Source organism: Struthio camelus, chromosome Z (genome assembly GCF_040807025.1).
Source record: "Struthio camelus isolate bStrCam1 chromosome Z, bStrCam1.hap1, whole genome shotgun sequence".
Taxonomy (NCBI): Eukaryota; Metazoa; Chordata; class Aves; order Struthioniformes; family Struthionidae; genus Struthio; species Struthio camelus.
In genome coordinates, this window is record NC_090982.1 from 45,361,721 (window position 1) to 45,376,868 (window position 15,148).

General features: G+C 42.2%; 1 protein-coding gene across 3 annotated transcripts in view; it reads right to left on the bottom strand.

Annotated features, from left to right (window-relative positions):
- Positions 1 to 13,641, bottom strand: part of WDR36 (WD repeat domain 36) — a 31,104-nt gene extending 17,463 nt beyond the window's left edge. Inside the window, exons 1-10 of one of the 3 annotated variants that reach the window (XM_068927258.1) lie at positions 13,421 to 13,635; positions 12,464 to 12,491; positions 9,628 to 9,728; positions 9,092 to 9,209; positions 8,122 to 8,254; positions 6,301 to 6,355; positions 5,302 to 5,434; positions 3,355 to 3,530; positions 2,635 to 2,755; positions 721 to 786 (exon numbers count right to left, since the gene is read on the bottom strand). In XM_068927258.1, coding sequence (XP_068783359.1) covers positions 721 to 786; positions 2,635 to 2,755; positions 3,355 to 3,530; positions 5,302 to 5,434; positions 6,301 to 6,355; positions 8,122 to 8,254; positions 9,092 to 9,209; positions 9,628 to 9,728; positions 12,464 to 12,491; positions 13,421 to 13,570 — 1,081 coding nt within the window. In that variant the 5' untranslated portion in view covers positions 13,571 to 13,635. Of the gene's footprint in view, positions 1 to 720; positions 787 to 2,634; positions 2,756 to 3,354; positions 3,531 to 5,301; positions 5,435 to 6,300; positions 6,356 to 8,121; positions 8,255 to 9,091; positions 9,210 to 9,627; positions 9,729 to 12,463; positions 12,492 to 13,420 lie in introns of all 3 variants that reach the window. The other 2 variants (XM_068927261.1, XM_068927260.1) reach the window with 2 other exon arrangements.
- Between the last annotated feature and the right edge of the window lie 1,507 nt (positions 13,642 to 15,148).

Here is a 15,148-nt window from a genome sequence, read left to right on the forward strand (position 1 = left end):
CACAAGTAAAGAGATGGTCATATAGGCATGACTACCTAAAGCAATATATTAACATCCATCTCTCTGATTACCAGACTCAGGAATTTGAAATTCTTTATATACTTTGGACATTGAATCAATTCATCTACACCTGTCTATTTAAATCTATTGAAATACCTGGATATCCACATATAGATACAGATAACTAAAAACAAAAGTTATCTCGGTCTTTCTGAGCCTCACTTTCTGAGCTGTACAAGAAAACGTCCCACAACCATGGCAGCACTTGGAAGATGTGGGGTTTTTTATTCTTAAGCTCTATGATTAAATCCAAGGAACCGAAGTCAAGAAATCTGAATTACTTATATTAATTTAGTCAATTCAATGGAAGGGAAATGGAGAAAAAGTTAAAGCTAAGCATGCAAAACGAACTAAAACGTCACCAACTGTTTTATTCATTCTTAACATCAAAATCATACCCATCTTCTCCCAGAGTGAAATAACATATACTGTCAGGTTAGAGAAAATACTTCGCTTAAATATTTTAATCAGCTAAACATATCTGGGAGTGTATTTTATACACATCAGGAAGGATTAAATTTGCTGAGCAGCTGAGGTGCATGGCTTTCACACAATAGTTTAACTGAAGGCCTAATAAGGCCTAGTATTTTAGCCTCTTTCGACATAAATACTTCTGCAATTTCTGTTCACCGCTATTTGTACTTTCACCAAAATGCTTACCACGTCCTAAACTTTTATTGAATCTTTCATGCACCGTTGAAAAAGACTGCAATGTTCCATCTTGACCTGATGAAATAGTAGAGAAGGGAAGGACAAAAATCAACTTTTATATTATGCATAATCTAGCTAAACAAGAAAAGTGGAAGAGAAGCACTCAGAAACCACAAAAACTATTATAAAGTATTTAGTAAAAATTCTGATCCAAGGAGAAATGTAGATATACTATAAGCAGTGAAGCTAATGAAGCCTAGTTTTTCTATGGCCTGTATCTCATTCCCACCAATTTGCACCACACAGATGAAAATGACATCTCTCTTCTTTATTCATCTTCTCCTAAAACACTTCAATTTCTCTATCCCCTGCTTTCTTCATTACAATATCCAGCTATTCCCAGCCTTCCATCACATTAAAGATACTGTTAAGTCCTTCAAACCCCTCCATAGTACTTCCAGAGCTTTCCCACGACTCCATGACTTCCGCCTTACCAACTACAATATTCCTTTCTTCATCCCCTGTCTAACCTACACACGCTATGGCTGGTTAAGAGCCAGACCTCGGCTAGCCAGTAAGTTAACTCAAAAGGTAAAAGCAGAGAAATCACAGTGTTCAAGCAATCTTTAACTCTACAGCATAGCAGGAGTAATGAAAAACTTGTGTAACGAAGAAAATATATATTTATAGAGACAGGACACTGCAAGGAAAGAGATTCCTTTGCATGTAATCAGGATGAATACGTTGGGAACTGGAAGCAGTGTTAAACAGGATGAAACCAGGGAGACTGGTGAGATTCTTAGGAAGTTTATTTGTCCAAATGCCTGTTTTAGGGAGATTTGTAGTAGCACTTGAAAGGTATCCCACAGGACTGCTATCCCAATTCTGTTGCACAAAGTTTTGCCAGTGGTTCGAAACGGAATGTAGAGAGTCCCCTTACACTGCAGATATATCAGATCTCAAAGCCTGAGACCCTTTTCACTTCAGAGCTTGCGTCTGTGCCCTCTCCTTTTTTCCAAGCACAGTTAACAACAGTAAACTGCAAAAGCAAGTGTGAGGATTTATTAAGTAATTTGATTGTCACTGTGGTTTGTCTGGACTGAGCTAAGTTACTGACTCGGCCTTGACCACCCAAGATGTTTTACGGTGGATGGTGCTAGCATTGCTGTGCCATATTAGGCGGAACACTCATTAAAAACGTAGCATAACGTTTCCAAACGTTGCCCATGCAAACAATTTCTTGAAGAGTCTCTTACTTTTTTGTGGCCCAGGACGCTTCAGAAATGGAGTCTGAATGGGCACCTAATTCCCTAAAGGGTCCATTCATAGATTTGAAAATATGTTAGTTGCTAAGGAAATTTAGTCACTTTTACATTTTTAGAGTAATGTCTTGGTAACAAATGATTTTGGGAAGACATATTCCAGCTGCAACTAAGATGTACCAAATTACAAAGCATCTGTAACCCACAAACCATGCTCAAAACAGCAGGAAAACTGGAGTGGCTCCTGCAAGATACCAAATGCATTAAGTTCCCTCCTTTCCCCCATGCCATAAACAGAATTTCACTAATTTTTTGAGAGTTTTCATTTGACCAGTTAATAGTTTCTTAGAAGACAGTGAAGCAATTTTTCTTTGCTAAACATGAGCATGGGCAACAAAAGCAGCTCCTAAGCTTGTCTGCTTGTAACTACTTCTTGGCCTACGCATTCCCTTCGGGTAACCGAAACAGTTCGATACAACAATAAATGACACTATCTATACTAATTACTTGCTATGTTTCATAAATACATATAATCCATAATACATGAAGTATAATTTATTACATTAACAACACAAAAATATTGAGCTCTGCTTGTTTATCATCCTCCTCGCAGGAAATCGGACTGAAGAACATGAGAGAACATGAGAATGAGAACTCATACCTGCACTAAGAATGTGCTCTCCATTTTGCCCATGGTATCTGATTTTTGTTGGAGGTGCACTATGTCCCATTCGGCTCCTTAATATACGGCCAGTACCACCGGGTCCATCAAAAATCCACACCTGCCCCCAGAGAATGCAGAAAAATGAGGCTGGTAAACATTGCTGTGCCAATAATTACACCTCTTGGCAGTAGGGTAAGCCAGGAGGTGGCACAGCAAATGCCATGCATGGGCTGTTACTCTTTGCCCTAAAACTTTAGAGGTGCCAGGGCACCCGATTGTTCCCAGCTGTTCGTTCTGCCCCTCTGCTCGAGGTTACTGGCATCACAGAACCCACAACACAACAGGCATTTCTCAGATGCAACAGTTCACAGCCCAGAACATTAACAAAAACTGAAGTAAATGAAAATTTGAGTTAGTGCGCTAGGCTATAAATTGAGATTCCGGAAGACTGGATCCAGAACTTAGTTCTTCAAGGCTACCATGTTCTCATCATGGCAGTAGACCCTTAAATTGCCTCATTACGAATCAACAGAGACTGAGAGGCAGCAGCTTCAGTAATCTGAGCTTTATTTCTTTCATTTGAAAATCACTGCTTCAATCTAGAATAAGTATTTATGCTTTGGAGTACTGCGGGGGGGGGGGGGGGGGGAGGGGCAGAAACGGGACAACCCAACAATAAACAAACAATAGCAGGTAGCAGCAGCTATTGCAACTTACCCGTATAGCATTATCAGCACCATTAGTGATAAGAAGTGGTTCTCCAGGGACAAACGACATACCAGCTATTGCTGTGGAATGAGCGTTTCGCATTTGACTAATTAGTTTCTTCTCTTCTAGATCCCACAGTGCAATGTGTCCAACGGGGCTACCAGCTGCCATTACTTGGTGTCCATCTACTCACAAAATAAAAATAAAAAAGTTTGTTTCTGGACATTCAATACAACCTTATTGACTTCTCACATCTTAAAACTGATGCAAGAAAGTGATGTATGTCACAATTCTGAAGAAAAAAAAATAATTCTCAAGTTAACTCTAAAGATGTTTTTAATCAAAATATTCTAGTATTTTAAAGAGAAAATAAATAATAATAAGATATAATAAGAACACAAGTTGTTCACATCAGATAACACCAGATACATCTAAGTGCCGCGTTCTGATACGACAGCCAAGGCTAGGAGTTTTGCTTGAAAGCAGACAAAAATCTTGACTGACACTGTTTCTAAGTTATTAATAAATATAGAATAAAAAGTTATTCTATATTCTGCATTTTTGCCCAAACTTATTAGCCTTTACGCTTCAGAATGTAAGAGCTACTGTAACGCCACACTAGAGGTTAACACTCTTTTTTAATCCTGTTAAGTTTTTGGCTCAACAGCTCTCAAAAAAATTTCACAAGCTGCTTACATGCTTATTGAATTGTTTTAAGTAATAATTAAATTCACATGATTTCTAATTTTTGTTCTACTTATTCTACCTTTTCTAATGTTAAGGAAATTAACAGGCCATACCACCTTCTAGAAACATACTATAAATATTCAGGTAAGTTAGATACACATCACATCAAGGTTAGAGAGTCATCTATTTCCGGCATAATTGGTAACTAATGTTTTAGATCTAAGAAAAAAAAAAAAAAAAAAAAAAAGGCCAGCTTCCAATTTACAATTACACACATCACAGACAGCTAAAACAGACAGGCCCAGGGCTTTCTTCTTCTGTAGTGCTTCACCAATATGGAAATTTGCCAATAGCTCATTTTAATTTTAATAAAGAAAACTTCACTCAAAGCCTGAAATGAGTACATGAGTTCAAAGGAGCTAAAATGGTTCTTCTGATCCAATAATTTTTACATTATATTTCGCAACTGTAGAGATAGGAAGAGAGAGGGAGATTGGAGGGAGTCTGAGCCTAAGAAAAGAATTGCCAGGATCTGTGTGTTCAAGCAGACAACAGCAATTATTTAACTTTTGTGATATTTCCGGTTAAATGGCTGACACAAAAAGGCACTGTTTTTGCTTTTCACAAGTCTCTCCAGTCGCATCCCTCCTCAATAGATCCTGCATCAACCTATATTCTGTTAAGAGGTGAAAATTAGGCTAGTTAAATGAGAGATGAGATTCAGGATCACAACGCTGTAGGCAGGATCAATATTAAAGTAATAGCTGAGTGTGTAGTACTTGCTTATTAAACAAAAAAAGTTACTATATGTTCAGTGATCCCCAGTAACATCCATTCAGGCATAATCCAATTGTATAAGATAGACCTGTATCTATTAACATTCTGACTTGTTTTCATTGGGACTACACTACTGAGAAGTAAGTCTGCGTACTAACTTACAGCGTACCGATTACCGTGCACTAACGCCCACAGCGATAGCTCTTAGCACACTATAAATACAAACTGGCTCACTTCACTTTGAAAAAAGGAGTACTGTACTTCATGCTTCCTGTGCACTGTGAGTGCGAGCACAAGAAAGTGCTATAAAACAGCAAGCATGATAAAGACACACAATCTCTCATACTTTTTGGTAACTTCTTTAGATTATCTATAGCCTTTAAAAACTAAGAGTCTAACACTCATCCCATACTTTGGTTCCGAAATGCTCTTACCAAAGCATTACCTTCTATTAATTTTATAAACATTTTCATGGAAAGCGCTAAGACTTACCTGTCCGAAAAGATATTGCTGTGATGGGACCCCAGTCTTGTTGAAATTTCATCAGCGTTTCATCAAACTTAATATTATGTACAACAATGTGACCAGATACAAGACCCACTGCAACAACATCCACTGCTGGGGCCTGCAAGAAACATTGAATAGCAACTGAAATGAAAAACAAAAAGCTTGTGCCTACACTAGTAATACTAGCAGGTACAAGACAACGGATCCAAGTCTAGGTCAAGTAATACAGAATTTGTTAAGTATAAACAAATAAGGCATCTTGCAAGACATTATCTAGTTATATTACCTGACTGACCATCTGATAAATCTAAACAAAAAAATAGAGAGATGCAAGACTTTGCACTTACTCTTCATTGGATAAAACTGTTCTGTTTTCAGAAGCTTGAACTTCTTGGAAAAACAGCTCACTAAGTTTTCAGTATTTCTGGTGGACCATTATACACCCCTGCCTCGCTCATTCACATTTACAGGTTTTACCTAGGACAACTGCCAACATTTTTGAGCTGTCACCAATGTTTTAAATGCTACCAGTTAGTTTTAATTCATTTTTATATTTACAAAAATATAGTAAATACAATTATAAAAGCTCTTCTTGAATCAGCAGACATACATTTTCTAAACCTCCAAGGTAAATTAATTTTAAATAGTAAGAAACTAGCAGTGTAACGAAGTCACACATCATACACCTGCATCTTGCAAACAAATCGTTTCTGTGAATTCCTTAGGTCATTCAGTTAAAGATTACAGAAGCAACGAATACAACGTGGCTAAGATGCTAAATATGAGAGAACTGCTAGGACTAGAAGAAGGACGTATAATAAGCCTTCAAGTCTACCTCTTTTCAACGTCTAAAAAGCTAGACAGGGTTATTAGCATGACTTGAAAGAGTAAAAGTTATCTTTACGACTGCAATGTTAAACAACAATATTTTGCCTGCTATTTTCAACCAGTTACGTAAGACAGTAAGATACCAAAAATACTAACTTGTTGAAGAGTTGTGACCCCTAAGCCCCATCCTGCAAACGAGTATAGGAGTTTACTGCAAAAACAAACAAACAAAAACAATCAGCTTATGTTTAGGAATTTTCCACATTAAAATGGACACTTTACACACTTACACAGAAAAGTAAGACAGATTTCTGTCTTCATATATTGCTTAAAGAAAAAAAAAACCCATGACACTACTAAATATGGTGAGGAATAAAATTTATGGGTAAGAACATTTATATGAAAAAAATTAGTGCCATGCATTAATACTTTAAAGTTCACATTGTTATGTAACAAACAGGGAGAAGACTCATTCCAAGTCAGTTGCTCCCTATGCATTTCTCCTCTAAGCAGACCTCTTCAGAACTTTTACCATCCACACAATGAGCCAGTCTTGGCCCAACTTCTAATAAAAACAAATTCTTCATTTGCAGAGTAACTTCACCACATGAAGACACTAATTTGTCTTTCAAGTATACCCTTTCCTCTTTTTTTCAAGAGCATAAGCGCTAACAGCCAAAACGTGATGCAAGAACGTTCACAAAGCATTCACATAGTGCTTTAGATGCTTACTAAGGGTGTAAATATGAAAACGAGATTTAAGAACAGACGCAATTAAAAAATTGTTCCCTCAGGCACAGATATAGGTTGCTATTCTTACAAGATTGGCAATAGCAATTTGCTCCCATCTCTCACTTTCCTCTCTTGCCACAGGCTACCAACACTTCCCCCTAATTCTGCCAGTTTAGTTTTAGAGAAAAAACAGTGGAGAACAGAAATTACTCAACCTAGCTGTGTTGCCAGAAAAAACAGTAAGTGTCCTAAGTTCTTATGTACTTACGGGAGAATCTAAGCCAGCTAAGGAATATTTTTTTTAATGTTTTGCATGTATCGTATCTCAGGTGCTGAGGCAGGCATTAAAGATTGAGACAAGAGTAGGACGAGTACAGACATTTCCTTTTCTGTGGTTGTATTTAGAAATAGCTTATTTGTTAGATTATTCATATTTCCCGTTTTATATGCAGTGTATACTGCATCTCCAAAACACTAAATATGGAACAAAAAAGTCAGTGGTATCACCGCAAGTATACAGCTGTTAAGAGAATAAAATACTCAGCCATGCAATCTGAATTAACATATATCTGCAATACATGCATTAATATATAGCAACAGGGAATTTCCTCTGACTTTCAAGAGTTAAAAAAACAGCAGATCGTGGCAAGCATGAAATACTGTCATTATGGATGCTGCTTTACTGGGACATGCTCAGAGACAACCACACGTCTACGCATCTCTTACTGAAGTCTAAGGATCAGATGCTAACTGCCTCCACATTACCTGCCACCCCTTCATTGGACCAGCACCAACTATAACAATCAAGCTTGGAAAAGAGAGGCAGAAGGCCTGAACATACATTTAGTAATACTTTACTATTAATTTAATAGTAATAGTATTAATTTAATAGTAGATACTATCTACTATTTAATATTACTAATAGTAATATTTTTATGGGAAAGCTATGTGATTCCAAGAAATAAAAAAGGTAACATAGTAAAAAAAAAAAAAAAAAAAAAAAAAACCTCCTGAACAATACCTGACTTTTCACAAGGACAGAAAAAACAACACCCAACTTGAAAGAGATCAGCATTAAGGGTGCAGCAGCATTCTTGTGTTCCTGGAGATAAACCAACTGAAAATTTCTGCCAAAGGACTCAGTAAAAGATTCCACCCTCAAAAATTACCACACTTAAAAATACTAGCTGTTGCATATGAAACTACTTGGAGCATGAAGTATACTCAAGTTATTAAGAATCTTACTTGGATCTTATATTCCACAGCTGCAAGGTCCCTTGTTCACTACCAAGGAGAATTTTATTCAAATAGGTGCTTGGATGCAGAATTGCAGAAACTGCAAAAATGGCCTTATCAAACTCCATTTGAAGATATTCCTCTGCAAAAAAGCAAGAAATAATGTTAGTATGGCTACTGCTACAAATCTGCAGGCTCCTCATCCCTTGGAAAACGTGATAGGCAGACCTGATGTTTACTCTGCATGAATGTATGGGGTTTCTTGCATGAAAGGATTAGCTAACATATAACTGGACAGGCTAAACTTGTTCACATTATAACATCTGCTGCCCTGAAGGTATATATTTTTTTCCCTATTAACCTACCAAGCACAACCACGCTGGCAAAACTGCAGTGATTTATATCTTTCTGAAGGATTCCTGTTCCTGCCTGAGCAAAACACCTCATCTGATCAGCATACCTTTTGCTTGTAACAGCAACTTCAAATCACTAAAGCCAGTTTGCAGCCACTTAAAGAGCTAGCACGCGGGGAATGACATGGGCCAACATCACAGTTTGAGAATGCTTTCTAAAGAAAAGTCAGGTCTGAAAACAGAATTCTGTAAGACACTTTTCAATGGCATAAGAAGGTGCTGACACAACTAAAAGACTATTCATAGGAACTTAGTCTTACCCAGACTGATAACGATCAAAGAATTACAGGATTTCAGAGATGATGCCAAAGCTGCTGTACCACACTGCTTACCAGAAAAATGGAACATCAAAACGTAATTCCTCTACGAGCAGACTTCTATACGCCTATCTGGATCTTTACTGTGTCTCTACACGTGGTGCAGGATCCATGCATGAAAAATTATTGCAGCATTAGCAATTCAAATTACTGTTTAAGCAACATTATCGTTTAAGGCTTTTTTAAAATAAACTAATTTCTAACACGTTATAGAGACATTAGACTTGTAACAATAACAAAGTATTTCACCTTCTGACTGTATATCCCAAACAATAAGAACATTAGCAGTATCCACGGAGATGACGTGATCACCAAAAGGCAGCAGAAGGTGTATCTTCGCCTTGTGACCTTCATAGGTATGAACTACCTAGAATTTCAAAATAGACATTTTTTCAATATAATCCGTTCAGGCAACACATTATGTTAGCTTACTGCTTGAGGACTGCCAACACACACTTTAGAAATAAGTTTAAATAAATACAGGGAAAGATGACACATCTTTATGAAAAAAGACACATTATTTTATTTGGTATTAAAAAGTGTTGGCAAGCTACTTCAATTAATACATAAACTATAGGTCAGCCATTACAGAATTGGTTCTTACATTCTCCTACTGTAAGCTTTTTATTGCTCCTTCTGCAGAACACCACAGTTTTGTTTCCCTAAAACTGAACGTATAAAACACCCATGGAAATGTAAGTGTGTAGAAAATGAATTAAGTGCCTGGAAAACAAACCCTACCCAACTGTTTCATACTACCAAGTAACAAGTAAAATGATAAAAACCTCTTTGTTCCTGGCAAAAGCATGGAGAACATTGTCATATGAAGCAAATACCAACATTCGGTCTGCTGCCAAACAAGTAATATCTTCTAACAAAGCATTACCTGTTAATGAAAAGAGAGGGAAGTTCAACATGTTTCAGGTTCATAACAAAAGGGAAAGTCCTACAATGTATTTGTTTAGCATGGTAACCTACCAAGAAAGCTATTCTGTGGAACATGGTCTTAAAGGCATACAATTTAGAAGAACACAAGCAACACCACATTGAAAAAAGTCACAATGTGGTTCTTTTGAAAAAGACTTAATAATAAAACACTTAATTAACACTGCAAGTAAAGGCAAATATTAAATTTCTGAAGGTTTATAAAGAAGTTATCCCAAAATAACACTTCTAAGGACTCTCACAGCCCCACGGCCCACTGGACTGGAAACACAGATGATAAACACAGAATGAGCAACGCCTATTAGGTTACGCCATTCTGCAAGCCTGGAAGCTACTGCCACACTCCTACTGAGGACAGCATAGCCGATAGGGAACTTACTGCTTTAAGAATATACATCATTTCCCACCTAGTGACTGATTCAGAACGTAAATCTACTACTGCAATCAGCTACTGAACTAGCTCAAGTGGTAAAAGAGTATGTTACAGATCCAAGCTCCAAATCACACTGAGAGGAGGCTGATAGGGTTCCATGTGATAAAAACCTGAGAGAATACTCCTACATCTAGAAAAGTATAAGAATAAAAGTCACCCCACTTAAAAGACTGTCTGAAAAACACAAGACCAAGAATCATCTGTGCAACCTTAACTCAGTCACCATGGAAGAACAGCAAACTTATTACACGATCATACAGTATGCCCCCCAATATTGCTCTATACTGTGAATTATCTGATGAAAAGAATCCTATACTCTTTATACTCTTCGCTGTACTGCAGCACAACTTCAAGGGGAAGAGCTAAACAAAATAAGAAAAGCTGAACCTTATGGGAGGTTTCATTTGTTTATACATGTTAGATATCTTCTGACAACACTTCTAAAGGGACTTATGCCTAAAATCAGAGCACAGATATGTGGTCCTCCACATAAGCGGCATGCAAGTCTGATTAGGCCAAGACAGTTATAGACAAGCCCAGATTAAATAGTTCAGAGCATCAATCACATAACATCACTAAACTGATAACATCACATAGAGAAGCACATAAATACAAAATCATGATTGAAAAAATAAATTGTGTCTCAACTCTTCCAAAGGCTTAAGACTTCACAGAATATGCAACACTTTTATGATTTTATATGTTAAAAACGGAACTTCCATTAATTGTTTACAGCTCTAAGTATTCACTACTACACTTCTAAATTCAGTCCCAGTTGCGGAACAGTGATTATTCTCAAGTTTCCGGGTGCTCAGTTAACCAAAAATATACTTTTTATGAGATCTGCGTAAAAACTTTGTGACACACAGAAGTAAAATCCTAATTTTCAAGGCAGCATTCATCTCACAGAATCCTATCAGCATTGGCTGGAAGGGGCCTTTGGAAGTCATTAGTTGAGCATCCCACCCAGTCCCTCCCAAAAAGCTGATCATCCCCAGTACTAAATGAGGTTAGCTGTAGCTACACCCAGGTAAGTGTCGAAAACCTCCAACAACGCAGATCTCACAATCGCTACATTGCACTGCCGTTCCCTCTTAGTGAAGATATTTCTTCTAACTTCCATTCTGACCCCTCAAGCTGCAATCTGTGGCTGTTGTCCCTTCTTATTCTGTCTGCCACTATTATCGCAAATTCAGCTCTGCCATCCTTGTAACTGCCCTTCAAGTAGTTGTCACCCCTTAGTTTTCTCTTCACAAGATTAAACAAATCAACTTATTTCAGTCTCCTCTCAGGCCATGTGCTGTAGGTCCCTGATTCTCTCCATTTTCTCAACATCCTTCCTGAATGGGCAGGGGTGCACAAACTGGACACAGCAGCCCAGGTGCAGCCTCATCGGTGCTTAGTAGAGGGGAATAACAGCTTTCCCTGGTCTGCTGGCCAGGCTCCTCCTAACGTAGCTCAGTACGTGGCTTGCCTTATTCACAATGACTGCACTGTTGGCTCACATTCAACCTGGCACTGCTGCAACCCCAGCTCCTTTCCAGCAGGACTGCAGCTCAGTTCCCAGCTTGTTCTGTCCCAGGTGCAAAATTCTGCACTTGCCCTTGCTAAACTTTGGGAGGTTCTGTTGGCCCAGAATCCACGTGCCATTCCACGTATCAGCTACTCCTCCTAACATAGAATGCATTCCTAGCAAAAATTTGCAGACGATACTATCTCATCATCTAGGTTGTGGATGAAGGTACTGAACAACATGGGCTCTATTACTGACATATAAGGTGCCATAGCACCTATATCCAGTTGCTGCCAACTGGATATCAAGCCACTGAGTCCTACCCTTTGTACCCAGCAGTCCCGCCAATTTTCAAAGTCTTTTAGTCCAATCCCCACCTGATCTGTTCCAGTATTCACTTCCCTCTTATTATACAGACTTCCAATAAAAGTAATAACAAACAAGGGATCTGGAAATAGCAGCTTTCTTCACTGCCCATTCCTTAAAACCTTTTTTAAGAACAGAATGAAAAAGTGGGAGGCGCACAAGGTATATCCCTAAGAGAACTAAGTTATGGTCGTAAGGGCAATCTTATTTCCAAATTGAATACGTGGTATTTCATTCCAAAACTCCTTTTAACATAGTTCAGTGTAAATATTTATATAAAGAATTCATTTTCCATTTTTTAATTCAGAATTAGCTGCAGATATTAGGTGTTAAAAAAAAAGATGAACAATCTGCCCATACTTACTCACAGCAACAATACCAAGTTTCTTTACCTGCAACAAAAATTTTAAAAGGCATTTTCAGTTGTTTGTTGCACTGAATTTGCTATAAATAACCATTCAAATTCTAAGAACGAGCCCAGATGACAAAAGGAATTTGCATCCCTCACCAGGAACAAAAAATATTTATCTTAGTTGGCAACAGTATCTACAAGAAAGCTGGCGGATAACAGGTCAAAAGGAAAGGGACAATCTGCAGAAAGACAAGCATTCAGCACCCGTGAGCTGTGCTTCTCGATAACTTTACCTTGAGGCATGTGGCACTAAGCACACATTTACAGACGTTGTGCAGACTTTGGGTAAATTTGTTTTCACGTTGTCTCTGCTCCTACGTTACTCACACGACAATCACGTTATGTTATTATCTTAAATCGGTTCACATAGAATTTGCGCTTCACCAAATCACATCTCATCCTTGCCCAGAGATGATCATTACTAAATCAGTTCAAATTCTATGGAGAAGCACTTAACCCTGAAAAACTACCATCAAGACATACGAAGATCTGCATCGTCCACGCCTGGCGGTTCAATATAACCGCGTGACTCTGCTCGTTCTTGTTATTCCGCCTCGACAAATCGGAAGTGCTTTTAGCGTAAGGATCAAAAGTGAGTCAGCGTCACAGGCCTTCACCCTGCCGAACTGCACCACGCTCATGGGCTGTTTACGCGAAAACCTCTAACACAGTCTAACGGGAGGGCACGTTGGTCGAGCTCCACCTCCCAAACCGCAGCCCTTCACAAAGCCGGTGACCGGCCGCGGGCTGTTACCGAGGCGCCTCTGGCAGGCGGCGGCCTCGGCGGGCCCGACCCCCCCCCCCCCAAAGCGGCGAGGCCCCGGCCCGGCCCGGCCCGGCGGGAGGGGGCTGGCGTGAGGCAAGGCCCCGGGAGGGGGAGGGGGGACACGGCACGCGGCCCTGACTCACGTTGTAGGTGTGGACGCTGCGTCCGGCCGCCGCGGCTACGTAGAACTGGCGGTGGCGGCCGTGGTAGCGCAGCACGTGCGCCACGGGGCCCGAGTAACGGCCGAGCGCGCGGAAGCCGGCGAACAGCCCGCCGCCGCCCTCAGCCGCCATGCTCGCCGCGAGGCGCCCCGGGCCGCTTCCGGCGCCGAGCGGCGTGCGCCGCGCAAAGCCTTCCCCCCACCCCACCCCCCGGCCCGCGCGCGCGCACGCAGTTCCGCCGCGCCGCGCCGCGCAGGGGCGGGGGCGGTGCCTCCCAGCGGCGCCCGCCGCCCATCGCCGCGGCCTCGCGGCGGAAGCGGGAGGGCGAAGGAAACCAAGCCGATCCGCCGGTCTCCTCGGCGCTGGGAGGGAAGGGGCGTGCGGCGGGCCTCGCGGCCCGACGTTTTGAATAGGAGCAAGCGTACACCGGCCGGCCAGCGGGAACGGCGGGTGGCGCCGGCTCCCGCGCTCCTGGGACCGGGCGCGCACCCGGCGGCGGCAGCAGCGGCCTCCTCCTCCCCCCCCCACCCAACGCCGAGGCTGCCCGCCTGGTTTCAGGCATAAACCGCAGCCCGCCGAGCCACGACCAAACCCCCGGGCACGCACTGAACGCGCCCTGAGGCCGATAAAACGCCTGGAAACGCTTCCCGCTGCCGGCGTGTGCCACCCGGTCCGCAAATCTCCTTTATTGCCGCCTTTTCACTCTGCCGCTTCTCCCCTCTCCGCGCGCGTTTTCCTCGTGTTATGCTGCCGCCTCTCCCTCCGGCCCTTTCCAGCCCGCTCCGAGGCGCACCCCTGTCCTCCGGCTCACGCACCCACAGTCAGGGCTGCGAACTGGTTCAGGAAACGGCTTTTAATCGATACACCCATACATTGCGGCTTTTAGGCATTTGAAGCACGTGTGCAAACAGTGCGTACTTGAGAAAAAAAAAACACAACTTTTTTTTTTCCCCTGTAATAAATTAAGACAGCTCCGCCGGGGGCGCTTTGTCACAACGGCTGCATCGTGGGCAATAAATACTCCGCCAAGTCCGGTGGGACGAATCGCTATCCCAGGTTCATGTAGCTTCTCCACATGGCCATGAGCTCCTGGACTTTGCTGTCGTCGCACAGCCCTGCGCTCGGGGGCACCTGGCCGTCCTGCCAGCGCTGAGGGCGCACACCGCTTAGCGCCCCGCGCACCGGCACCGCCGCCCGGGGCGGGGCCGCCGCGGGGCTGCGCAGCGCCCGGCCGGGCCTCTTCAGCATCCCTTCCCCCCGTCCCTCCTCTCCCCGACCTACCTGTGGCGGGCGGTAGCCGCGGCAGTTGCGCCGCAGGACGCGCAGGGTGCCGTGCCACAGCGCGCCGTGCCGCGTCCCGTCGCAGCCGCGCGTCCCCTGCAGGACGCACTCCAGGAGCCGGCCCGCCCGCTGCGCCCGCCACCAGCCCTGCGGGGACGCGCCGCTCAGCCGCCACCGCCCGCCGGCCCCCTCCCCTGCCGCCCCTCCCCGCGCTCCGTCAAGCCAAAAAAAAAAAAAATCATCCTTCCCTCCCCTCTTTCTCCCTTTTTTCGTTTCCCCTCCTTTCCCCATTTCCCCTTCTTGCCGTTTCCCGCTTCCCCCTTTCCTCCCCTTTCCCGCCATTTCCCCCTTTTCCCCACGTTCCTCCCCTTTTTTTCCGTTCCCCCCCTTTTCCCACGTCCCTCCCCTTTTTTCCGTTTCCCCCTTTTT